General features: G+C 39.2%; 1 protein-coding gene across 4 annotated transcripts in view; it reads left to right on the forward strand.

Annotated features, from left to right (window-relative positions):
• Hapln1 (hyaluronan and proteoglycan link protein 1) overlaps nucleotides 1-24087 on the forward strand; it is an 83040-nt gene extending 58953 nt beyond the window's left edge. For all 4 annotated transcript variants that reach the window (XM_060377744.1, XM_060377745.1, XM_060377746.1 and 1 more), the window contains exons 3-5: nucleotides 13990-14361; nucleotides 18392-18694; nucleotides 22092-24087. In XM_060377744.1, the coding sequence (XP_060233727.1) occupies nucleotides 13990-14361; nucleotides 18392-18694; nucleotides 22092-22381 (965 nt within the window). In that variant the 3' untranslated portion in view covers nucleotides 22382-24087. The remainder of the gene's footprint in view (nucleotides 1-13989; nucleotides 14362-18391; nucleotides 18695-22091) is intronic.
• Nucleotides 24088-26599: the final 2512 nt, after the last annotated feature.

Here is a 26599-nt window from a genome sequence, read left to right on the forward strand (position 1 = left end):
TGGGTGTTCGCGAAACTCTGACATCAGTTATACTGTCAAAGGACAAATCATCTCAGCACACTCGTCAACACTACATTAGGGCAACAGAGGTGATTCAAGAGAAGAAAATAAGGACCAAATAAAAGTGAGTGCAGAGAGAAAAGGAAGTAGTCACAAAAGGGTCTTATTTAGAACGTTTATCCAAATTAACTGGAGTTTTTAATACTTGGCAATTTTAGCCCATAAAATATAGCTTGTGATTAAGCTATAGCACTCCTAGGCATATTTCAAAAAGATGCTCAAGTATACAAAAAGGGTATTTGCTCAACCATGTTCATAACAGCTTTATTTTTAATAGCCAGAAGCTGGAAACAACCAGATGTCCCTCAACTGAGGAATGAATACAGAAACTGTGGTACATTTACACAATGGAATACTACTCGGCAATTAAGAACAAGGAAATCATGAAATTTGCAGGCAAATGGTGGGAAGTAGAAAAGATCATCCTGAGTGAGATATCCTAGAAACAGAAAGACACACATGGTATACATTCACTCATAAGTGGATATTGGACATATAGGATAAACATACTAAAATCTGTACACCTAAAGAAGCTAGTCAAGAGGAGAACCTGGATAAGATGCTCAATCGACATTCAGAAAGACAAACAGGACAAACATCGGAAGAGGGACAAAACAGGGAAGAGGACAGAAGCCTACCACAGAGGGCCTCTGAAAGTCTCTACCTAGCAGGTTATCAAAACATATGCTGAGAATCATAGCCAAACTTTGGGCAGAGTGCAGGGAATCCAATGAAAGAAGAGGGAGATAGAAAGACCTAGAGGGGACAGGAGCTCCACAAGGAGAGCAACAGAACCAAAAATTCTGGGCACCAGGATCTTTTCTTAGACTGACAGTCCAACCAAGGACCATGCATGGAGATAACCTAGAACCCCTGCACAGATGTAGCTCATGGCAGCTCAGTTTCCAAGTGGGCTCCCTAATAATGGGAACAGGGAATGCCCCTGACATAAACTGTTTGGCCTGCTCTTTGATCACCCCTACCTGAGGGGGAGCAGCCTTACCAGAAGAAGACAAGGCAGCCACTCCTGATGAGACCTGATAGACTATGGTCAGATGGAAGGGGAAGACAACCTCCACTATCATTGGACTGGAGGAAGGGTATAGCAGAACAAGGAGGGAGGGTGTGATTCGGAGGAAATGAAGGGGGGGACTACAGCTGGGATACAAAGTGAATAAACTATAATTAATAAAAAATTAAATTAAATTTAAAAAGAAAAATATAGCTTGGGAATATTTCTCTTTTTAAAAAAAGATTTATTTATTTATTATGTATACAGTGTTCTACCTGCATGTATGCCTGAAGGCCAGAAGAGGGCACTAGATCTCACTATAGATGGTTGTTAGCCACCGTGTGGTTGCTGGGAATTGGACTTAGGTTTTGAAGAGCAGACAGTGCTCTTCACAGCTGATCCATCTCTCCAGCCCCTGCATGTGAATATTTCTAAGCTAATTATGAATAGCACACACTGTTATTTTATGCCATTCTGGTAGCTATCAATTAGAACTTTGTAGTTTTATTCTTCTAGATACAAAATCTTCCTTTCAAGTGACAACAAATTCATATTGGACAGCCATTGCATTTTACTTTCTTTTCCCTGGATGCCAAAATTGACAGACTATGAAAAAAAATCAAATTATTAGAAAATACATATCTACAAACAAACAAGTAAATCCTTAACTAGTAAAGCCCTTTGAAAGTATGTAAGAATGAGTGCTGACTCAATTAAAGCACTTGCCTAAAATCTTTACAACATGCTAATTTTCTATTTTATCACATGATTAAAATATTTACATTTTCATTGTTTCTGCTTTTCACTTAAAATACAGTGAAAATCTGTTATTTTAATGAAGTCATTTGGAACATAAATACCATCAACTTCTTAGAAATTAAAACAGTTGCTCAAGGATTACCAGTAAGTAGGAGAAATAAAAATTATTTCAAAATAAAAGCATTGAAAAAAACAAATAAAATGGCATTATAAAAACTACTTCAAAAGTTTATATGACCATAGTGAAGTACTATTTACCACTCTAGAGGCAATGGGACCAGGAGAAATGGAGCTGATGAATGAAATAAGCTAAAGTCCCATGCAAAAGATAACTTTATTCAGAGCATCAGACAATGTACACTCTGAGGCTTAAAAGGAGTAAAGTGCCTAATCACAGGGGCAGACACCATGTGGCAGACAAACAGCATGCAGCAAAAACACATTTTATTTCCCCACAGGCATATAAACAGATAACAATAACCAGTTTTAATAAATAACATGAAGAAAAAAATCACTCCTATCCACTATACCTGGGAGGGGCATGAAAGCACAGTTCATAAACAATCTCATGTTTTTGAATAAACTGAGGTTGCAAGGTTCTTGTCTTGGTTCCTCGCAGTTTTCTAACAAGATTTAAATATCTCCTCACATGACTCCATTCTTGGACTGTGTTTGCACACAGGACCACAAAGACACATGTGACATCAGGCATCATTGTCCAGGAAGCAGTACAAAAGGTAGCCACTTTTGCCTGATTTATTTGTGTATGTTGGTTACTTGGTACAATCAGTCACTAATCACCGCATGTCCACATGCTGAGTGGTATATCATTTTATGTTCAAAGACTGTCCTTTGAAAGTGTAAGCCAAATAAGAATTCATCCAACCTTTTCTACTCTTCACTCCAAAGGGACATTGATGTCCTGAGGGAAATAAACACCAAAGAGCCACAATGCATCATGTATGAAACCTGATAGAACAGTAATCATTTTATTACAGCCAAAGCATATAAACTATGAGAGCAGTATGGGGAAGAAAGCCTTCATTGTGTTTTTACAAAGCATTTGAAAGTTTCAAATGGAGAAGGTATGATTTAAAAAGAGACTGGACGAGTAAACAGAAACCAGACTACCATAATTTTTGTCATTCAGGGTTGCATTTTATATTCAGACATTGAAAACTGGTTCAGTCTTAGACAAAGGTGTAATCTCTTATGATTGCCTCTTATAAAAGACCCTGCGGGTAACACACTACAATGATTGGTCCATGAGTGAATGGGAGGGACCTGTTAGGGGGTGGTGGTGAGTTTCTGTCAGCTTGACAAACTAGACTCGTGGGGCAGAGGAAACACTGTGGAAGGATTGCCTCCAGTGGGTTTTCTTCAGTTTGTTGGCATGGCATTTTTTCAACTGATAATCTATGTGAGAGGGTGAAGCACACTGTGACCAGTGCCATCCTGAACAAGTGGCCCTGGGTTACAAAAGACAGCAAGCTGAGCAAGCCGCAAAGCCGGGGAACAACATGCTATGGCTTCTGCTTCAACGTCCTGCATTTCGTTCTTGCCTTGGCTTTCCTAGAGGATGAACTATAGCCTGTAAGCCTAATAAGTACTCCGCAAGTTGCTTTTGGTCACAGTGTTTTATCTCAACAACAAAACATAACTAGGAGGATATGGAGGGTCTTATGGCATTGTAGATGGAAATCATGACAGCACGAGTCTTTATTTTAATGGATGTAGACATACCAGAACTTACTGATTGAATGGATGTAGAGAATCAGTGAGGTATCGTAAACATAGCCCACATGTTTTATATTGAATAAATTAATGGATGATGGAGGCAAGGCCTAGACTCATAGAAATTTAGGAAATGGGTTTGTATAAATAAAGAGAAAGAGAAGTTTTTGACAGCACAATATGTGACCAGAAGTTTTTTGATTTCCTAATTTATAGAGTTATCAATACAGGTGATATTTACAAACTACATATATAGATCCATTGATTAGGGAATAGACAAGATAGGCAATAGAGGTAGAGTATGTACACAGAGGCAAGAGGATGCCTCTGGAGAGCTCCACTACGGAAAGTTGAATAAGGGAATATTATATATATTCACTTCCAAAAAGTCTAAATTCTGATCTCTGACGAATGTGAAAATCTTCTCATTATTTTTATTTCTAAATTTACATGATAGAATATGTCCATAATCACAGAACTTGAGAGAATGTGTCAAGAAATCATGTTCCAAACTAGCTTGGATATATAGGTAGAAAAAAAAACTCTTAAAAATCTAAATTAGCTGCAAGGAATTAGAAATATACACTTTGATATTGAATATTATTTTTCTAACCTGTGGAGGAAAACCAAAGGCTGGCTCATTTTCTTCTGGTATTTTCTAGGAGGACTTGGTAGATACAGGTAGGACCTGTATCTATTGCCCGTTAGACCAGAGTGTGCCTTCCCGGACAGGCTATCCTTCTTTAAACCACATTGCTCCCGTCATTTTTCTGACCCTTGATCAACAAAGGCATTTGTGCTTGACCTGTTCTGAGGTCTCTGAAGGTGTCATGGCAGTCAGGAAAATAAACCACAAATTGATGAAAATGAAAACTCCATTCAGTTTTACTTAATTAAACTCTATCAACTCTATCGAGGGTCTGATGCCAGGCAGCTTATTGTCAATGTAGTTAAAAACAACAGAATTTGGAAAGAAGTTTCCTAGTGTAATTCAACTCCCAGAGGACAAGCAGGTAAAATTACATTGAAGTTTAACTCAAAGCACAAGCTATTTCTTCTAAGAAGATGGGATCTAGAGATAGGTTACATGTATCAGTTGAAGGGCCAAAGGAAGGATCTGGTGTGGTGTTGGTCATACTGATAGCAGAGAGGTCACTTGGACTATTAGCCACCTCTGGTCCTGTTTATAAGAATTTGGGGGAGCAGCTGACTATGCAGATAATGTAAGGGTAATTTAGATTATTAGGTATCTACAGTCCTGGTTGTGAGCATTTGACACAGCCTGACCCAAGAGATAATGCAGATCACCAGGCTGTTAATCATCTCCAATTCCCAGCCCTCTGTATAGAAGAACAGGCTTGAGGTCTTTTCATTTGAGAAGACAATCCTGCATGCTTAACATTCCTCATATCGCTGGAGATTGTGGGGGCAAGGACTTTCATGCTCCCAACAGAAATGTATTTTTGTTGTCTTTCAGCCTTAAGCTCAATGCCTGATCCACCGAAGGCTTAATAATTCATGATTGTTCGCAAAACAAAAATGAAAATTTCCCTAAATATTTTCTGAGTGCTTTTGTACTACTATTTTATCTTTCACCTTCTGTAGTAGTGTTAATCTTATCAGTGCACACAAGTAAGTGCCCTTTCTGTAAATTATAAATTCGGTTGACCTTCTCCTTCCTCCCAGAATGGGCATTTCTAGATAGAAACAGAGATTGTAGTTTTGTTCCCTAATCACACAATAGAACAGTTTCAACAATTACAAAATATGTGGGCAATCACAGATACTAAGGAAAATAGCATACACAATTATTCCATTTTCTCCATAAAATTTGAAACAAACCCTGATAAGTCATCAACTTGGAAAGTATATTTATCTTTGTTTTTTAATCTATTATTTTTATTTTTTAAATTATTACAATTTATTCACTTTGTATCCCAACTATAGCCCCCTCCCTCATCCCCTCCCAATCCCACCATCCCTCCCTCATCTCCTCCCATGATCCTCCCCTTCCCTCAGACTCTAGCTTATAAGGTCTCATCAGTACTGTCTGCATTGTCTTCCTCTGTGTCCTGGTAAGGCTGCTCCCCCCTTAGGGGGAAGAGATCAAAGAGCAGGCCACTGAGTTCATGTCAGAGACAGTCTCTGTTCCCTTACTAGGGAACCCACTTGGATATTGAGCTGCCATGGGCTACATCTGTGCAGGGGTTCTAGGTTATGTCCATGAATGGTCCTTGGTTGGAATATGAGTCTTAGAAAAGATCTCTGGGCCTAGATATTTTAGTTCTGTTGATCTGCCTGTGGAGCTCCTGTCCCCTCCAGGTCTTTCTGTCTACCCCTTCTTTCATAAGATTCCCTGCACTCCGCCCAAAGTTTGGCTATGAGTCTCAGCATGTGCTTTAATATCTTGCTGGGTAGAGTCTTTCAGAGGCCTTCTGTGGTAGGCTCCTATCCTGTTCCCTGTTTTCTCCCTCTTTCAATGCCCATCCCATTTGCTTTTCTGAATGAGGACTGAGCATCTTACCCAGGGTCTTCACAGTAAATTCTCAATAGAGGAATATAGAATGCCAGAGAAATGCTTAAAGAAATACTCAACATCTTTAGTCATCAGGGAAATGCAAATTAAAACGACCCTGAGATTTCACCTGACACCCATCAGAATGGCTAAGTTGAAAAACTCAAGTGACAACACATGATGGAGAGGATGTGGAGAAAGAGGAACCCTCCTCCATTGCTGATGGGAATGTAAACTTGTACAACCACTCTGGAAATCTATCTGGCATTTTCTCATAAAATTAGGAATAGTGCTACCTCAAGATCCAGATATGCCACTCCTAGTCATGTACCCAAAATATGCACAAGTATACAAGGACATTTGCTCAACCATGTTAGTAACAGCTTTATTCTAATCGCCAGAACCTCGAAACAACCCAGATGTCCCTCAGTTGAGGAATGGATGCAGCAGAAATTGTGGTACATTTACACTATGGAATACTACTCAGCAATTAAAAACAAGGAAATCATAAAATTTGCAGGGAAGTGGTAGGAACTGGAAAAGATCATCCTGAGTGAGGTATCCCAGAAGCATAAAGACACACATGGTATATGCTCACTTATAAGTGGATATTAGACATATAATACAGTGTAAACATACCAAAATCTGTATGTCTATCTTTATTTCTTATTTTTTATTCGTTCTTTGGGAATTTCATATAATGTATTCTGATCTTATTTGTTCCCACCCTGCCAGGTACACTCTTACCTTCCCTACCCACCGAAATCTGTGTCCTCTTTTTTTAAGGCCCATTCAATACAGCTTGTGCTGCCCATATACTCTTGGGTGCATGGCCTTCACTAGAACATCGCCAACCCATCAGGGACCTCACCCTGAAGAAAAACGACTCTCCCTCTCCCAGGACCTATCAACTGCCAATTTCACTTTTGCGGGGGTAGGACTTCACATCCACCTCCTCTCTCCATGCTGGGATTTTGTATGACCTAAGTCTGCAAGGGTCTTGCGCACGCTGTCACACATGCTGTATGCAACTACTTTGCTGTGCACAGAAAACAGGTTTCTAAAAGTTATCCACAGCCTCTGGCTCTTAATATCTTTCCACTTCCTCTGCTTCAATGATCCCTGAGAAAAATGAGAATAAAACAGATGTCCCATTTATCTTGAAAATGTGTCACTCAAAACACTGTTGAAATGTCCCAATTCGATCTTTTTTGTTTTGTTTTCCTCAATTTTTCAGATACCCTGTTTTATTTTTTACTCAATATAAATAAGAATTTAATGCTAAATTTCACTTTTAATCCACTGACAATCCAAATAAATTTAAATTTTAGAAGCTTATTAACCAGAGACCTCTTAAGATAACAATACCAACACCATATCTGCTCTGAAACAAATAGCAGAAGGCATGACAGAATCTATGATCAGCACTGACATGTACAGTCAGCTACATGTACAGTCAGCTACATGTGTGAAGCCCTCTCTCTCCAGTTAATCCACCACATGTACATAGCTGGTGAGTCTCAGTAATGTTGACAGAGGCCAGGCAGTCAGCTATAGAAGCTGGAATTCACTTTTCAGCAGTTTCTTTCTACTGAATGCCACACTCTCATAGGAGCCAGATAGACTCTAAGTAATCTCCCCCTCTTTGGTGGGAACTACTTTTCGAGTAGAGGAATAGGTAAAAATGGCTGACACTTTAGTCCATTCAGTGTTGTTCCAAATGTTTAGAACTGTGTGAAAGCGAGTGAAATGAATCACTGTGAAAAGTTTAGTCTTACAAGAAACCTACTTCTAGGATGTCATGATGATTTGAATAGGAATAAGATAAAGATGAAGATTACAGTGATGAATACATTTAAATAAAGATTATCTGAAACCTACAAAGAAATTGAGGATGGGTCAGAAAGAAATTGTATTATATAGAAATAAAGACAAGAAAGAGGGTTTGTTTCCCAATGAATCCTTTCTTCCAGGGAAATCCTCCTACTGCATTAATGTCTTCTTTCTGTGTGTGTGACCCACTCATTTAATTAGAAAATTTTGTCTGAGCAAGAGTGGGAGTTTATTTAGTACAGCAAGGGCAGCAAATAAGAGGCTACACCACGGAAGAAAATGAAACCTCATATTTTATCAACTGTTAACTTCTAGTGGGCTGGAAGAGAAGGGCAGAGCCTCGTGGGTGTTGATGGTGCTCAAACACAGCCCTGTCAAGAATCACTGCCTTAGAAGAATCAACGAGGCACTGATGGGATGTAAGGTTTGAAGAACCAACTGCTTCTAGGAGCTGTTTTCTGAGCCTGTTAGGCTCACCCAACACATGATGGACCCTGAGTGAGCGCTTCTTAGTACAAAGGACTTGAACTGGGCACTCACTGTCAGCCAGGCATTAGCAAAGCTGTCTCTGTGTTGAGTTTAAGTAGATGATCATAAGAACCCTTGGATGAAATCGTCATGTTCTCTTGTACTGATGAGGAAACTTAGGGTTGGAGGGATTAGGCAATATTATCTAAGAGGCATGCCTAACTTATGTGCTTAACTCATGCTTTTAATAGTGAAATATAAAAAATTAAACAACGAAGACATAACTAACAGGAAAGGAAAAGCCCACAAAAACAGAGTTAAGCCAGAGATAAGATTTTCTTTCTTATACAAAAATCTGAAGAAAATGGAAATACAAAAACAGAATGTTTATCAGCACATTAACACAGATTTCAGTGATTATCTCAGAGTTGAGAGTTTTAAAATGTAATTCATGTGACAACATAGAGTTCTTTTGGGTTTCTTGGTGCCTAGATCAAGCAGACAGGCACCTTTGATGGCAACAATATTTTCAATATTGCCATAAATACACCTTTGGATTTAAAAGAGTAGTGGCATGTCTCTTTTCTCTTTACTGTGAAGTTGGCAATAACAATAACATAGCACACAATTGTGATCAGAACTGCCCCAAACAGCGCTATATTTCAGTGTTGGATGATCTCACATCACAGTCAGTTTAGCCAGAAGGCAAGAGAGGAAGACAATATACTTATTTCCTAAAACGGTGCTTATTCCATAACATACCAGATCAGAAAATGCAGGTCCCAAAGGAAAAATGCAGGCTGCCTGACAAGATTATAAAAATAGAGTTCTGGAGAGCTAGATAGATTAATGAAAAAGAATTGGGCACGGAGACTGTGGTTGTTAGAAAGGACACTCCCACGATAGGGAGGAGGTGAACTGGATGCCCGGCTTGCATTCCTGCAGCTTGTGCAATCTGAAGACAGAGAAGGTAGAAAAATGGCAGCAATCACTACCACTAATAGGTTTATCGTCATCACCATTTCCAGCATTGGGGCTTTCACTTACAATTCAAAACAAACCAGACACCAGAGAGTCCTTGGAAACAGTGCCTTTAGGGACTAAGGAGAGTGACGTGAACCATTGTTAAAATTTTGCTTAGAGATATGGCTTTAATTAGGAGATCAACAAGCTTTCTGTAAAATATGTAACACTTCATTCACAGCAATGCACCACAGTCACACGTGGCGACTTCTTGTGTCTTTCCTGAGGAACTGTAGTCAAGGATTTGTTGTTTTGGGTTGCTTATTTATTAAGGGCTTCCTCAAATTTTAATTTACTCTTCACAGCATTGATAAGCATAGTTTAACACAGAGTTCAGAGTGTTTAAAACATGGGAGTATGCAGAACAAAGAGGCAAGCAAACGTACTAGACACAATTTTCTACTCTTCCAGGAAGAATTTTTAAAGCTTTGTTCAAAGCCTTTTAAATGACTTGTCATGAGGCTTGCAATGTATCATTGCCTATGAGTTTAGGATATACGAGAGAAATCAGCTTTCTAGTCTATGTGATACAGATGTTCTGAAAAAAAGACAGTAGTGATGGCAAAACACTACTACAGTGACAGGAAGCAGTGGTGCTGCATTGAACATGATTTTTAAATACATATGTATATATGTGAATATACATATATATTCACAGCTGTAAATACCTTATATACCTTCCACGCACACACAAAAAGGTTAAAAAGTTTTGTTTTGTTGTGTTTCTTGCAGAGATGTGTTTTTCATTCTCCTATTTGACTATTTTAAATAAGTCTTCACATCTTTTTTTCAATTAGTCTAAGAAATCTAAAATTCTGGAATCTGCTTCTTTCTATACACTGTGAGAGAAAGTTACATTACAAGACTTGTTTTCTTGTATGACTTTATTTCAAAGTAACAAGCGTTGATTCATGGTACATTTTTTCTTTTTGTTACCTGAGTTTCTATGAATATGAATTTCAAAAAATTACACTTCTAGGAGAACTAAGAACTGTAGTTTGAAAGCTGTGTTTCTAATTTATTTATTTATTATTTATTTATTTTTTTTGGCAATCACTTTGACCTGTTGTTTAAAGGATTCATCTAGAAAGTGTATGGCGAATCCAAAAGTCACACTTCGTCCATTTGGTGCAGCTGAGTCCACCCTCTAGCTCTCACAGCAGTCTGTAAAGCAATAACAGGGTCCAAGCGGTCCAGTGCATCCCCAATTGGTGTTCTCAGTGTGCCCTGCTGTTTTCCCCCACCCCCCACGAGCAAGCCCTGCACTTGGAAGGGCATCAAGTCCCTCAAGTCACCATCACTCACCATTTCTGATTGAAACAAGGAATTTCATACTTAAAAGATGCTCTTCCAAACAGCAACACTCCCCGCTGAGCATCTTTAATTTCCCAAATTAGCTTTGTGTTTTGAATAAACAGCCTCATTTAAGAACAAGGTTTGCAGTTTACTTAAGAGTTTATGTGAACCTACCATGTAAGATAAGAACGAAATAAGAACACATATGAAGCTTTGTGTTATTAATTCTTTCATTTTGTTAAGAAGCAAGACAAGAAATACTGATTTTGATGATCAAGGTTTAATGTTGTATTTTGCATTTGTATTGCTGTGAGACCACCTTGTCAATCAACAAATTTTGACTGAAAGATTAATATGTCAGACTAAGCCAGGATTTTTTGAGCAGTTATTACTTTATTGTTTTTTATTTTAATTAATTACAGTTTATTCACTTTGTATCTCAGCTGTAGCCCCTCCCCGCCCCTCCCAATCCCACTCTCCCACCCTCTTCTTCTCCTATGCTCCTTCTCCAGTCCAGTGATAGGGTAGGTCCTCCTCCCCTTCCATCTGACCTTAACCTATCAGGTATCATCAGGACTCTAAGCCAGGATTTAAAACATCATGATCAGATCCAAAATGTTCTACTCTAGGCAACACTGTGAGTTCAGTCTTCAGCTCTCTCAGCTCCTTTTCTGATCTCTTGCCATTACCTTTTCACTTCCCATGCTTAATGTGTTTTCTGATTGCTCCGTGTGATAAAAGCCTGTGAAATAGAGCCTGGTATAAGATTGAGCTGGATGTTCTCCTGAGCTTGACATGGTGAAACTCCAGCATAGCATGGCTTTAACAGAAATTTGAAAGCTCCTGGCCTGCCGGCCATGTTGCATTCTTCTATATCTTCTTGTTTGATAATTGACCTGTCTCTCCAGCAGATAGAAACAGGGCTTTTCATATGACATATCCCTAGTCTATCTGCAAGGCAAGGAGCTTAAGTGATACACAGCTAGACCAAATGAACGCCTCCTCTTGTAGAAATGTGTAGAGTTTTAATGTATCCTCAAAGCCCGTCATGGAATGAAGTCCAGGTGTGTTCCTCAACCACTAGCATCAATGTCCCCTTTGGTCACTGATGAGTGTCTTAAGTAGGGTTTTATTGCTGTAAAGAAACATTATGACCACAGCAACTCCTACAAAGAAAAATATTTAACTGGGGCTGCCTTAGAGTTTCAGAGGTTTAATCCATTATTGTCATGGCAAGAAGCCTGACAGCGTGAAGGCAGACATGGTGCCACAGAAAGAGCTGAGAGCTCTACATCTTGATCCACAGGCAGGAGAGGAGACTGCCACAGTAGGCTTAGTTTGAGCACATGAGACACCAAAGCCCACCTCCACAGTGACACATTTCCTAGCAAGGCCACACCTCCTAATAGTGTTGTTCCCTATGGGCCAAGCATTCAAAAACATGAGTCTACGGAGGCCTTTCTTATTCAAACCACCAAGTGAGAATGGTTAGTCAGCATCGTCTTTTCCTCCCCCACCCCGGAAAGGTGACTAGAGATGTTCAGATAGAACTTAGATACAGACATTGGGGTAGCAGATGAGGAGATTATATGTAAGGTGGAGATTCATCTTCTCCAGATTCTCTTGTACTGAATAATAAGATAATGATTAGAATATGTAAAAATGTTTAATGAGCTGTGCTTGTGATTCATTTTAACTGACTCTCTATGAAGTCATATTCTCTGCTTTCTTTATGTGTTGAAAGTAGGAACATTGATGACTTTGTTATACTTTTCTGCTTTTGTGGGTTGTAGCTCATTTACATAAATGCAATGATATGCTAAATTTTGAATATCTAATTCTGATCACAATAGCATCAAAAGTGCCTGATTTCACTAGATATTTTTATTTTCAATCAGAATCTGATGGGTATGTGTCATTAAATAAGTTTTGAGCTCTGTCCCCGATCAGATGGTTACTCTCAACATGCTGCTTGTGAGCCCTGTGGCAAACCTCTATACCCCAAAATATTTACGTCCGTAACCTCTATATCCAAAAATATCCGTAACAGTAGAAAAATTACAGTTATGAAGAAGCAATGAAAATAACTTTACGGTTGGGGTCACCACTACATAGAAACTATAAAAGGGTTGCAGCGTTAGGAAAGTTGAAAACCACTGCTCTGTTGACTTATGTATCTTAAAAAGTTCGTGGCCATGGATTGTTCAACAGCAGTTGTTCTCAGGCTCCGAGGAGTGCCAATCTATAGAAAAGGCAGCTTTTATACTTTGGAAACTGTGTGTAGACAGGGAGCATATTTGTCCTAGAGTTCTTACACTTTTTCACTCTCATATCTCAGACATCCTCAGTAGAATGTGTCAAGGTCAAAACCATAAAGTGCTAACCAGGGGAAACCCCTGGATAGCCGAGATCTGAAAATAACAGCTGGCTTTCTAAAGAGACAGCGCTGCTGACTTTGCGACTTATATTATTGTGCTTCTCTTTGGAAAGCTATGAAGTCCTTGGAGGGTAAAGGCAGGAAACCAAAGGGCAAGAATAATAGAGGAGGAAGTGATAAGTGTAAAACAAGAAAGTAAAGGAGTCAAGGGAGTGAGGATAGGGGATGGGGGGAGAAGAAATAGAGAGGAAGGGACATCACTTAAAGGGGATAAAGACTGAAATAGTTATTTGGTACTAGACAATAACTATAATTTTCACCACCCTTTAAGCTTTCAAAATTTGAAGAATGTATCTCAAAACTTACCAGAGTTCATCACTAGCATTAAAACTACCCTCCTGATGCCCAGGCTCTGTTAAAATGGAATATATGAATGTCACATGAAGTGCTCTAGAACAGCATGGTACAGATGTACAAGTAAACGGAAGACATAAATCTAAAAGTACTTGCATTTGACCATAATGATAAGGGGCAAGTGAAAAGTGTTTCTTTAAAGTTTTCTTATACGTGTATTCAGAGTTAACTGCAATAGAAAATGTATCTGAACTGACTTTACCTTGAAAGATTTGGGATTCATCTTGATGGTCAGGGAACTGTGCCTATTTAACTTAACTTTGCATCTACTTTTTTGCTATTTAAATAAAGAAAAATGGAATCCAAACAACACTTAGAATTTATTTCAATGTCATTAATACTGTTTGAATCCCATAATTTATATTGATGGTTGTGAATACTGTTCCCAGTTTTATAGTGGCTTGCAGACACTTCCTGGCTTGTGGAGATATCTTAGTATATGCTTCAGAGCACATGAATTTGTCTTCTGCTTCTCTCCTCTACCCCTTGTTGTTATAGCGGAAAATGGCCCCCGTCTACTCGTGGAAGCGGAACAAGCCAAGGTCTTCTCGCACAGAGGTGGCAATGTGACACTGCCATGTAAATTTTATCGAGACCCTACAGCGTTTGGCTCAGGAATCCACAAAATCCGCATTAAGTGGACCAAGCTCACTTCAGATTACCTCAGGGAAGTGGATGTCTTTGTTTCCATGGGCTATCACAAGAAGACTTATGGAGGCTACCAAGGTCGGGTGTTCCTGAAGGGAGGCAGTGACAATGACGCCTCCCTGGTCATCACAGATCTCACCCTGGAGGATTACGGACGATACAAGTGTGAGGTGATTGAGGGACTAGAAGATGATACAGCTGTGGTAGCATTAGAGTTGCAAGGTAAGTATTCGTACAGCATGTTAAACTTTGAAGGGATAATTAGGCACGACTCTATTGTTTTAATAGGAAGTTACATGTAGTGGTTACTGTAGTAAGAGTGTAAGAACCCAAAGTCTGTGCTTAGTGGTTCTTGTCCTTCTGATCTGTCATCTGTATATGATTTCAGATTCATGGTTGAAATGTACACACAATACTTACGTGCAAAGTCGAAGCTATTGACCACAAGGCGGAACGTGCAATGAAACTAAATTAATAACTTTCTCAAATAGCCTTATGCTATTCAAAGATTAAATCCCAATATGGTTACTGAGAAAAAGTCAAATGAGAATTCTTTTTATTGTGCTTCTAAAGTTATCTCTGTTTCAAAGCAACACTAAAATTGCTAAAGAACATTTGCAGCATAATGCATGTAACTGTATTCTGTGAAATGACTGTAAAAGTTAATTTAGCAGAAAACATAACCTGGGTTTACTTACATATTCTTGCAAAAGGTGATTCTTTCAATGGCTCAGGATCTTTAAAATTCAAATATCAAATAATGTAGGTATTTGAAGAGACTTTCTATCTCTTGCATAGGCAACACAATTAAAAAGTTCAAAACTCAGCACTTGTACACAGATATAGAAGCAGAAGTGCCTTTGCCTTCGAATCACTTCTGCTCAGTGATCACTTCAGGAAAACTTTTTGTGTTTAGGATTTTTTACATAATGCAAACTGTTTTATTTTCTTGCGTTTTGCCAGTGTTCTACACTGAAGAATGAAACTGGCTGCATTAGTAGGATGGTTTCCTTTACAAAATAATGGATCTATGCTTTTAACCCATCTCAGAACAGAGTAGTGTCTTTTGAAAATGAAAACACTGAACATTGGCCTTCCTGAATCCCACAGGATTCTGTCAGGCATGTAGATATTCCTCAGCTTCATGTCTCTCATAAAATCCAATATGAAGCTCCGTGACTTCAGAACACATGTTCTAGCTGTATAGAAGTTCAGTGAGACGTATAGACTATGCATCTAGTTAATCCTCATATGTAATACTATTTTCACTTTTAATTATTATTATTATTTACAATTTATGAAGTTTGTATTCCGGTCGTAGCCCCCTTCCTCATCTTCTCCTGGTTCCACCCTCTTTCCCCCTTTTTCTGTTATCCCTCTCCCCTACTCCACTAATAGGGGAAGTCCTCCTCTTCTACTGTCTGGCCCTAGTCTATCAGGTTCCATCAGGACTGCCTGGATCCTCTTCCTCTCTAAGCTGGCTAGGTCATCCCACCAGGGGGAAGAGATCAAGTAGCAGGCAATGGAGTTCTCTCCTTACTAGGGAACTCATATGGTCTATGGCTCATATGGTTGTCTATGGTCTACATCTGAGCAGGGAGTCTATGTCCTCTCCATGCAAGGTCCTTGGTTGATGTATTGGTCTCTGCAGAGCCCCCTCAGCCCAGATATTTTGGCTTTGTTGGTCTCCTTGTAGGACTCCTGCATGTGATACTTCTTTATTTTCAAGTTTTTATATATATATAAAAGATAATTAGTTTATTTTTAAAGAAAATATTAAACATTTTTCAAAAGTTATAAAAGCTTTGTTACTTCATAAAAGGATTTTATGACATCATTTTCAAATAAAAAGGAGTGCAAATATAAATACGGTATACTGGATTTGGCCCTAACTCAATCATGTGTCAATAGAGAACAAATGAAGCTTTTCTGCTACTCGAAAACAGCAGCACCATAACGTGGGATAGTGGACTGAAATCTGAAATAGTTGCAGGTCTTTACAATTTGTACAAATCAAAGTGTCCTATATTTTCCACTGTTTCTATCATGAAGCATTGGGAAAATAAAAGCTGACATGAATAGTTTCTATCTTCAGGTAAAAATTCTGGAGATTTTCTGCCCCTTGTGTTCTAGCCACTAAGAGAACCATTGCTCAAGAGAGTATTTTCCTTCTCAGGGATATATCTGGGATTGCTGAGAAAAGAGAACACACGACAAAGGGTACAGAGAGCACCTGCTCTAATGTAGAGAGCATCGTAGCACTTCTATTCTGGGCACACTGCTGTCCTAGCTGGGTAGAGCATCCTGAGAACCATCTCCGGCTCTTCCTCCATCTTACTGCTGCAGGAGTCAGTGGCAACCAAGAGTCTTTCCTTCTTCCTTTAGCTCTGATGCAGCTGATAGATCTCCCAGCCAAGGACCTGAGACAGCAGAATGAGACCAGAAAGCCTTCTTGGATCCTCTCCTGCAGCGCTCTGCGCCAGCTGGACTATTAGAGGGACAAGGGAAGAGGCTTGGTTTAAAACCTCAAAGTCTCTCCTAGAAGCATCCAGGATAATTTAGAAAACACTACCCATGACTGGCTGTTAGAACACCGAACATCACCTTGAATAGGATTTGCAGTCTTGTAGCATGTGACCTAAAGCCTGTATAATCACTGGGCCATTGGGATAAGATGCCTGCATTCCATGTGCTAAGATAATGAGTAGTTATGATCTTATTTCTAAGAACTCTTGCTCTGAATTATCTTTTATTAACTGTGGGGGGACATATTGACACAGCTCTTCTTTAATATGCAGTAAATGACAAATTCTGAATACTTGACTTGGGAATCAATCCTAAAGAAATGTGTAGGATGTGAGATAGCTCAATTTCCCCCAATAATTATTTGGCCAAAAGAAATGCTTTCAGAAGGCCATTGCCTCTGAAACAAAGTCAATCCATACTCTTTGCTTTTACAAAGGGATTGTTCTCAGAAATACTTGGCTCTCAGGACTAACCTCTCAGTTAAGAAATGTTTGCTCATCTTGTGTACCACAAGTTTAGGGATGCAATTCTTTTTGTCTATTTATATGGAAAACATTTTCACAATGTCAGTCTCAGTTTGTAATATTATCATATTACAAAATAATATTATAATATGTAAATAAGGAAGACAAAAATCCTAAAATAAAACCCATTTTCAGGTTCTTCCATGCAGTACCTCTCTGCTGCCAGGGGATGTGCCTTTATTGCTCAGTAGACTTTCTTTGCCTGGCCTTTAAATAAACAATAATGAGATTTTTTTTTTTAAGTAAAAGCCCTTGTTTTAGCTGTTTCAGGGGCAGGGAGCAATAGTTAAGGAATACATTAAAAGTTGAAACAAGGGTTGGGTATGGTAATGCAAGCCTTTGATCCTAGCACTTGGGAGCCAGAGGCAGGACGATCTCTGAGTTCAAGGCCAGCCTGCTCTACAAAGTAACTAAGTTCCAGGACAGCCAGAGAAACTCTGTCTTGAAAAACTAAAAGGAAAACAACAACAACAACAAAAAGCTGAAACAGAAGAGTTATTGTGCTTTAGATGGGGTGTGCCTCACTGGAACAGAATTACCTCATTAACATGAAATGAGACTAATGAGATTTTTGTTAAGTATGCAAATCTAGTTGAAGTTTCTCCAAATAATAATCCCAAGGAGACAGTAAATTACTTGCATGGTTTCAGCATCACACTTAAAATAAATGGACATGCTTATTTGAAGCATTCAACATATGTCATATAGTCAGGCTATATAGTCAAAGACTATATGAAATTAATTGCAAACTCCATAACGATTCTGAAAAGAAATATGAATTTTTAAAAATATCATCTGCCCAAGTACTACCTCCCTCTCAATCCCTCAATTCCCCTCAGTATTAGCACCAACTTTTCCCTTCTCAGACAAGCTCAGCAGTTGTCTGATCTGGGGTTCGCAGAAGGCATTCTTTCAGGACATTGTTTACACACTGTAACCCATGGCTGCATCTCTTTCAAAAAGGAGATATTTTTAGCAGAAGGTGAGCTCTTGGCAGCAGGGGCAAATCACTAAAGTTGTCAATCCAAGTAATAGCTACTTGTGTGATACTTAACGAAGTGTGTGAGGGAGAAGGGGGCGGTGAGAAGCCACGTCAAGTTACGATCGTTCATCCTGGAGATGGCACTTTTCTCCCCAGCTGCGCGTTGGGGGGCGTGCTCAGGGTTCTAGCACTAAGACTTTGCTGTGTCTCCTCTGGACAGGTGTAGTGTTCCCCTACTTTCCCCGGCTGGGCCGCTACAACCTGAACTTTCACGAGGCGCGGCAGGCTTGTCTGGACCAGGACGCGGTGATCGCTTCCTTCGAGCAGCTGTACGACGCCTGGCGGGGCGGCCTGGACTGGTGCAACGCTGGCTGGCTCAGCGACGGGTCTGTGCAGTACCCTATCACCAAGCCGCGAGAGCCCTGCGGGGGCCGAAACACGGTGCCTGGCGTGAGGAACTACGGGTTTTGGGACAAAGATAAAAGCAGATATGATGTTTTCTGCTTTACATCCAACTTCAACGGTAAGATGTAGCTGCATAGCCTTCCCTTCTATCCCAGAGAACAAGCCGTCCTAAAGCACTGAAATGTGTGTTCCCTTCTGAAAACAAACCAACAAACTAACCCTTTAAGGTACTGATACAAGCCAGGCGTGTTGATGCACGCCTTTAATCCCAATGCTTGGGAAGCAGAGGCACACAGAGCTCTGTGAGTTGAGGCCAGCCTGGCCTACAAAGCAAATCCAGGCTACACAGACAAACCCTGTGTGGGTGGTGGTGGTGGGGGGAGTACTGTTATATTTAAAGGGTTCTTGAATCTTGAATGTCATATTATTTAGAATGTCTACATAATCAAACAAACGCCACATACTTCTGGTTCTCCAACAATTTCAGTGTCCTGTCTTTTTATGAAGCAGTAGAAGCTGTCACTTGGTGCACGCTTCACGTTACCACAGTTTGCTCTCCATGTGCCACTGTTTTCTCTGCCGAAGGAAGGAGCTAGCCTGCCATGCCAGCCCTCTCTTTCCCAGTCACAGAATCAGCAAAGTTCAGGCCAAAGGAGGACCACAATTAGCACCAGAAGCAAAAGGCAGGGAAAGGTTTTAACAGCCCTAATAACCGACTCGTCACACTCTTCCCAGTCCTTTTTGTATACCCTCCTGAACATAATCTTGGGGTCCATCACAAAGTGAAGATGCAGGGGATGTTGTTAAATTTTATTAAGAATTTTAAGCTATGTGTGTGGCACAAGCCTGTATCTTATCATTTAGTAGATTGAAGAGGGAGGATTACAGGTTCAAGCCCAGCCTGAGCTACAGAGCCAGACTAACTAAAACTAACAAAGACAAAATCCAGATGCACCAAAAGTAGGGTCTGCTCATTGGGAAGCCAAAGCAAATGCACAAGTCAAGTGCCTATGGATCAAGCTCTGTGCCTATAGTTTTATATTTAGGGCCTCTGGACACAGACTCTGGAGTAAACGAAAAGGAAGAGATGAGCACTGTGCAATCTCCGTAAAAAAGAAAGTGTATATATATATATATATATATATATATATATATGATGTCCATGTTGTTACCCAAGGGAGCATTCAGTGAGGTAGGTCAACCATCAGCGGAATGAACAGATGGATGGGGTCCAGGCAAACTTCAATTTCAAACACGTGGAGGTCCAGTTTGAACTCTTGTCCTATGGTCTGCATGTAGATGGCAGGCCAGACTCTAGTACAGGGATGCTGAAGTGGCTTCCCTTCTTTCAAACCTTGTTAAGTTAGAGGAGAAAGAACGGGCAGCATTGTCTTATACTTTTGGCAGCCTGTTTAGAGCTAGGGAGACATCTCACGTGTGAAGCACTTGCCTCACAAAGACGAATTGCTGTGCTCAGTCCCGAGAACTAACGTTGAAATGCCAGATGTGGTGGAGTATTCACAGTCCCAGTAATGGAGATACAGAAACAGGAGGATTCCTGGAACTCACTGCTCAGCGAGGCCAGTTTAATGAGAGGCCTTGTAACAAAGGAGGTAGAGAGTTTTTCTGAGTAGGACATCAAGGGTTATGCCTCTAGCTGCCATACACACACAGTCAAAACCATAAACAGATGAGCACACACACAGTCAAAGAGCATCCAGCTTAATGAGAGTTAGTGGATAATACACTATATGATGCGTCTGATAAGAAAATTTGATATTACACTTAAAACTAAGTGAAAACATTTGGGTTATGCCACTTCAGTCATTTAAAGATACATGTGTACATTTCTTTCTGTTAGTGGGAACTCAGCAATTCATACTGCAGTAAGTGGTTGAAAGTCGCAGTGTTCCTGTGCAGCCAGGGACCAGCAAGCTGCCAGCTGGGCTGCAGACGAGGTTTTGAAGCACCAGCACACTCCTCCACTAGCGGGGGGTTGCAGAGCAGTTTACATGCAGCGAGGGTATCACGGATGGCAAGTGACTTCCTGTGTTTGATGAATTTTTATGCGCTAGCTTTGGTGGAGAATAAGGTCTTATTGATACCTGTAATGAAAAGAACTTGAGAGCTTTTGATTTTTTTTTTCTAAATGGACTTTAATGCCAAGAATGTTTTTTGATCCTTTCACATTCAAATTTTGCCTCTCTAGAAACTTGTACTGGTGTTCAGTCTTGCTACAAGTAGCATTTAAATAGGCCTTCTTTCAACGTGGAATTCTGTCTTCCCTGGAACCACAGAAGGGCTCGTAGTCCCTAATTAGCTAACAGAAACTTCATCTGCCATTGTTCTTCTCTTTTTAATGCTATGCAAGGGCATGTGTGAGCATATGAGAATCAAGGGAAAGCTAATTTATTTAATTTAGAGAGACCTATTAATATGACATTTATTTTATTTATTTTTTTATTATTATAATTTATTCACTTTGTATCCCAGCTGTAGCCCCCTCCCTAGTCCCCTCCCATTTCCACCCTCCCTCCCTCATCTCTTTCCATGCCCCTCCCCTAGTCCACTGATAGGGGAGGTCCTCCTCCCCTTCCATCTGACCCTAGTCTACCAGGTCTCATCAGAACTGGCTGCATTGTCTTACTCTGTGGTCTGGTACAGCTGCACTCCACCATTAGGGGGAGGTGATCAAAGAGCCAGCCACAAAGTTCATGTCAGAGACAGCCCCTCCTCCCCTTACTAGGGAAACCACTTGGATACTGAGCTGCCATGGGCTACATCTGAGCAGGGGTTCTGGGATATATGCATGAATGTACCTTGGTTGGAGTATCAGTCTCAGAAAACATCCCTCAGTCCAGATATTTTGGTTCCGTTGCTCTCCTTGTGGAGCTCCTGTCCTCTCCAGGTCTACACTCTGCCCAAAGTTTGATACCCTGCTGGGTAGAGTCTTTCAGAAGCCCTCAGTGGTAGGCTCCTATCCTGTTTCTTGTTTTCTCCTTCTTCCAATGTCCTTCCCCTTTGTCTTTCTAAGTGAGGATTGATCCTCTTATCCAGGTCCTCCTTTTGTTTAGCTTCTTTAGGTGTACAGATTTTACAGCTTTATTCATAATAGCCAGAACCTGGAACCAACCCAAATGTCCATCAATGGATGAATGGATACAGAAATTGTGGTACATTTACACAATGGAATACTACTCGGCAATTAAAAACAAGGAAATCATGAAATTTGCAGGCAAATGGTGGGATCTAGAAAAGATCATCCTGAGTGAGATGTCCCAGAAGCAGAAAGACACACATGGTATATGCGCACTTATAAGTGGATACTAGACCTATAAGATAGAATAAACATACTAAAACCTGTACACATACAGGAGGCTGGCATTTAAATGATAACTTTATGTTCTTCAAATACCAGGCGTTGTTCTCTGTCTCCTTTCATTGAAGGGCACTTTGCTTTTGTTTCATTCCATCTCAGTGGTTCTGAAAGGCTAACTCTTTCCTCCTCTCCACAGGCCGATTTTACTACTTGATCCATCCCACCAAGCTCACCTACGACGAGGCTGTGCAAGCTTGCCTCAATGACGGTGCTCAGATCGCAAAAGTGGGCCAGATCTTTGCTGCCTGGAAGCTTTTGGGCTATGACCGGTGCGATGCCGGCTGGCTGGCAGATGGCAGTGTCCGCTACCCTATTTCTAGGCCAAGAAGGCGCTGCAGTCCTACTGAGGCCGCTGTGCGCTTTGTGGGTTTCCCGGATAAAAAGCATAAGCTGTATGGGGTCTACTGTTTCAGAGCATACAACTGAGCGCGCCCTAGAAAGAGTCAGTTCTCCTGTCGTAGGGAACACGTGAAAGGTTTTTTTGTTTTGTTTTGTTTTTATTATGAACTCATGCAAATTACCAAAACTGTGATAACCCTTTTTCACTTACTGTAAAGAGTCATTTTCATAAAGGCCAATTCATTCGTTTGTTTTGTAAAGCTATCAGTCAAAATATGTTATAAATTAATGTATATAAGGGAAGCTACAAACAAACAAACAAAAACACGAGCCAACTGGTTTATGCTGTCATCCCAACAAGATGCCATTTCATGAGTGGGGCATGCAGTGGGCCGAGAACCGCCAGGGCTGTGTCAGGGAAGGTAGCATAACTTGCCGCGGCAACTTCCACAAGCACAAATTTTACATATTTCTACAATTTTGAAATGCACTTCACTAAACAAATTAAAACAACATATTTGAAATACAGGCTTCTTTACATAAACCAGGATTCTGGGAGGTGCAAAAAATCTCAGTTTCACAAGGGAACAATGGACACTTTTTCTAAAAGTTAGTACTTCAAGTGTCCAGTATACAGAATAGTTTATTCTATAAAATTCTACCCTTTTGACCAAAAAGAAAACCATAGAGTCAGATGCATAATAATTAAACCACAGTTAGAACTCCTAGTTCAACCCATTTATATGAAGTATAGATTTAAATATACAGATAATATCTTACCAATGAGAGTCCTACCTTCTAATTAAAATTATCTATCTGAAAAGAACTGTTTTATTATTTTTGAGTAGCTTTACTGAATCATATTTAAATTCTAAGAACTTTGCTAAGCAGTATTTAGAATCTACTCAGGGCAGTTAAAATGATAAACTGCTGGACAGAAAACATATAAAATGTAGCAACTTGATTTTATGTTAGCTTATGAAACCTTATTGTCCTATAAAATAAGTTTAACCTATTTAATATTTCTTTCTTATTTACATTACATGACAAAAACCAAGTGAATGAATAACTCTACACTTGCCTAAATAAGAAAACAAGACTCAACTTCCAAAATTGTTCTTGTTTGTATATACAACAGAGAGCCCAAATAGGACCTATATTTAGGAAAAGAAAGCAAAAAAAAATAACAAAATACAGTTCTAAATAGTCTCTCAAATAGAAACTACCATCACTGTCAGTTTCCTTTCTGGTTAACATTTGGCAATAATAAAATACTGACATTCTCATAGTGGACTTTTCATCTTCAGGCTTTAAGTGAAAAGTTCAGGTTCAGAAAAATGACTTCCAATATGAGCAACTCCAAACTTACATAAAGCTTTCTTTTTGTGACTGCTGAGACCCCAACGGGACCAATATTTGTATTCAAGTAATATTTCTGGTTTCCCATTGTTTTACAGTGAAATCTGTTGCGTGGGCCTTAGTATAATAATTCAAGTACAACATAGCTGGTGTGCTGTCGAAGTTTTTATGTAGATTTTCATCCATGAACATGAGTAAATAAATCTGTTTCCTGAATTGACCATGGTTTCATTTAAAGCTCTGTAATAACTGTAATAAATTTGCTCTATGAATACAGTTACCTGTGTTGCAAACAGAGCAGTTGGAAGTTCATGATACTGCAACTATCATGATACATTATTTAGATAAATTATTGTAAAAAATAGATCCTTTCTTTCAGATGTTTTAGTCTTAAAACATGATGATGCATGCAGTTGTAAGTTAAGAGGTGCAAAGTACACAGAACTATAAATCCAAAGAGACTGTGGGGGTTCGCTCCAATACTGCTGATATGAATTGAACTCAGACTTATAAGCCAAACACAAATTTAAGATATTGAATGGTCTAGAATATAATAAATACATTCTTTAAGAAGGAGACTTCAAACTAGCTCCTCAATCACCTTATGGGCTGGGCTAAGCTCTTTGGAAGAAGACCATACTTGAATTATCATTACCTATATTGTAAGAATTTTGTCTAAAGTGCAAGTAGGAAGATTTTATATTGAAGTAGATGAATCCTGCTCATTTATCATCACAGAACTCCACATTTAAGTACAATAGTATTTCTTACCTTTTAAATACTTAGTACAGGAAACGGTGCTGATCAAAATCTCCAAAGTGACTGTTAGCTGACTCACATCTATATCAATTGCATACCATTTGTTTATTCTTGAAAACTCCTAGAATGAACACTGCGGGGCAGAGATTTCACCTTCTGATTTCACATAAAGGACCAGAATCCTCATGCCCTCTGAACTCCTCACTGAAAGGGGTCTTTTAATGCTCTCATCTTGCTGTTTTATTCCACCAAAAATCTATTTTCATACTTCATATCGCATTTCAATGCCTTTGAAAGAAAAGTTGTCTTAGCAAAATTCCTAGCAGAAAGTTGACATAATGCTGTCTAATTCAGAAATTACTTTGTAGACTTCAAAAATTCCTAGAGTATCAAGAAGATGAGATGACAGATAAGCTACAAAATGTCTTCATCATTTTTGTCTTATGGCTCATATATAAAGAACAAAATGTATCTATAAATTTCACTGAGACTCTTTCATTTGAAAACTCTAAGCAAAAAGAACCAATTCATATAAAATACAATATAGGGATGAAGATAATTTGTCATATTAACACTGGAAGCCATCTCTTAATGACTGCTGCCATATTTCGTCACAGAAACTCTTAGCCAAATATAGTATTTGTAAATTTAAAATGTCTTTCATATATGGGGGGCCGGTACCTGATACAGTGCTATTTTATTCAGTAAGATGGCCGCTTGCTATTTTGGCAATTAGTACACTCAAATAAGATTCCAATTTGGTTGCTGGCAGCCATACTGGGTTTCTTGATTTCAGTACTCCTAATGACGTGCTTGTGTCACTGAGCAGCGGACCACTACAGAAGAGAGGATTACAAGGGAATCAGTCATCAGGTTTGGTTTAGTCTTATTTTTTTTCCTTTTGTTTGTTTGTTTCATTTCAGTTTTCAATAGAATGCTTAAAGAAAAATCAATTGACAGTTGACAACGTTTTTAAGAAGTTCAGTGTGTCATAGTTCAAGACTGCCAGGACAGCACAGAGTACAACAAAAGTTATGTATAATACAGAAGTTGTTAGGCCACCCAATTAGAAGAAAGTGAGCATCTAAATGCATTTAGTAGTTAATTAATAAGTATGCGTTTGAGGAGAACCAATCTGTATTAAAAAATATGTTTTCATTTTCTGTAAGACACATGATCTGGTAAACAAATATTAAAAGTCAATGTTGCTTTAATACAGTATAATTTGATTCTTCTGACTTGTAGAATCAGTCATTTTCCTTTGGGTCAAACTTGGTAAGCATTTCACGCAATGCTCTATGCTGACACAGTGTTCTGAATGAAACCACACTCAATTGAGTTAGAACTTTGATAGTCAAACAAGAAAGTATACTTCAGAACTTTCCCGTAACTATTTGTAATACATTAAGCAGCCTTGAAGAAAAAAAATTCCAGCAGCGAGGTGAAATAAACCTCCTTTTAGTATGTAAGATCTTTAAAAATGAGAGATATCGTATTCATTCTGTCATTATTTTTTATATTTTTTAATCTTGTCATAAACAAAGTCTGTGAGACAGGGTGAAAGATCCCATGGCAGTTCTTAGTCCCCAAATAAAAGTAATGAAACCATTCAAGCGTGGTGTGTTACTTGCTTACCAAGGAAATGGCTTAATACTACAACTGTTCTTGAATAGATTGGACCCTGTGTTTGACCATGAGTTCTGTTGGATGTTTAAGAAGAGGCATGTAGCCTACTGAACTTCAGAAACTGACGTACTGTTGGCTTCTACTTCAATTTCTTGGTCCCTCCATTTATGATCTTTGAAGGCTCTGCAGTTTTACTTCTCAGTAGTGTAGACAGCTAGGTATGAGTGCTATATATAGTGCTAGTTATATATGAGTGCTTGATTCATGTTCCAAACTTAAGGGAAATTTTTTTTTCATATATTATTTTTCACAAGAAACTAGAGCTACAAACTTTAATTGCATTTGTTATTTTTTCCATAAGAAACAAACTTCAAATTCGTTTCAGTGTTTTTAGATCTCTTTCAGTTCATCTGAAACTGTTGCCAGGCCAGAGTGGAAGCCAATGGCTTATGAAATCAAGAAGCTTTTCTTCCTTAAGTCTGTCTCTTCTGCTCTTGCCCTTTGAGTTTGTCCACACATCTAACGCTTCAGCTATAAAATCAGGCTTTTTCATGTAGTAGT

The sequence above is a fragment of the Meriones unguiculatus genome, chromosome 2 (assembly GCF_030254825.1).
Source record: "Meriones unguiculatus strain TT.TT164.6M chromosome 2, Bangor_MerUng_6.1, whole genome shotgun sequence".
NCBI lineage: Eukaryota > Metazoa > Chordata > Mammalia > Rodentia > Muridae > Meriones > Meriones unguiculatus.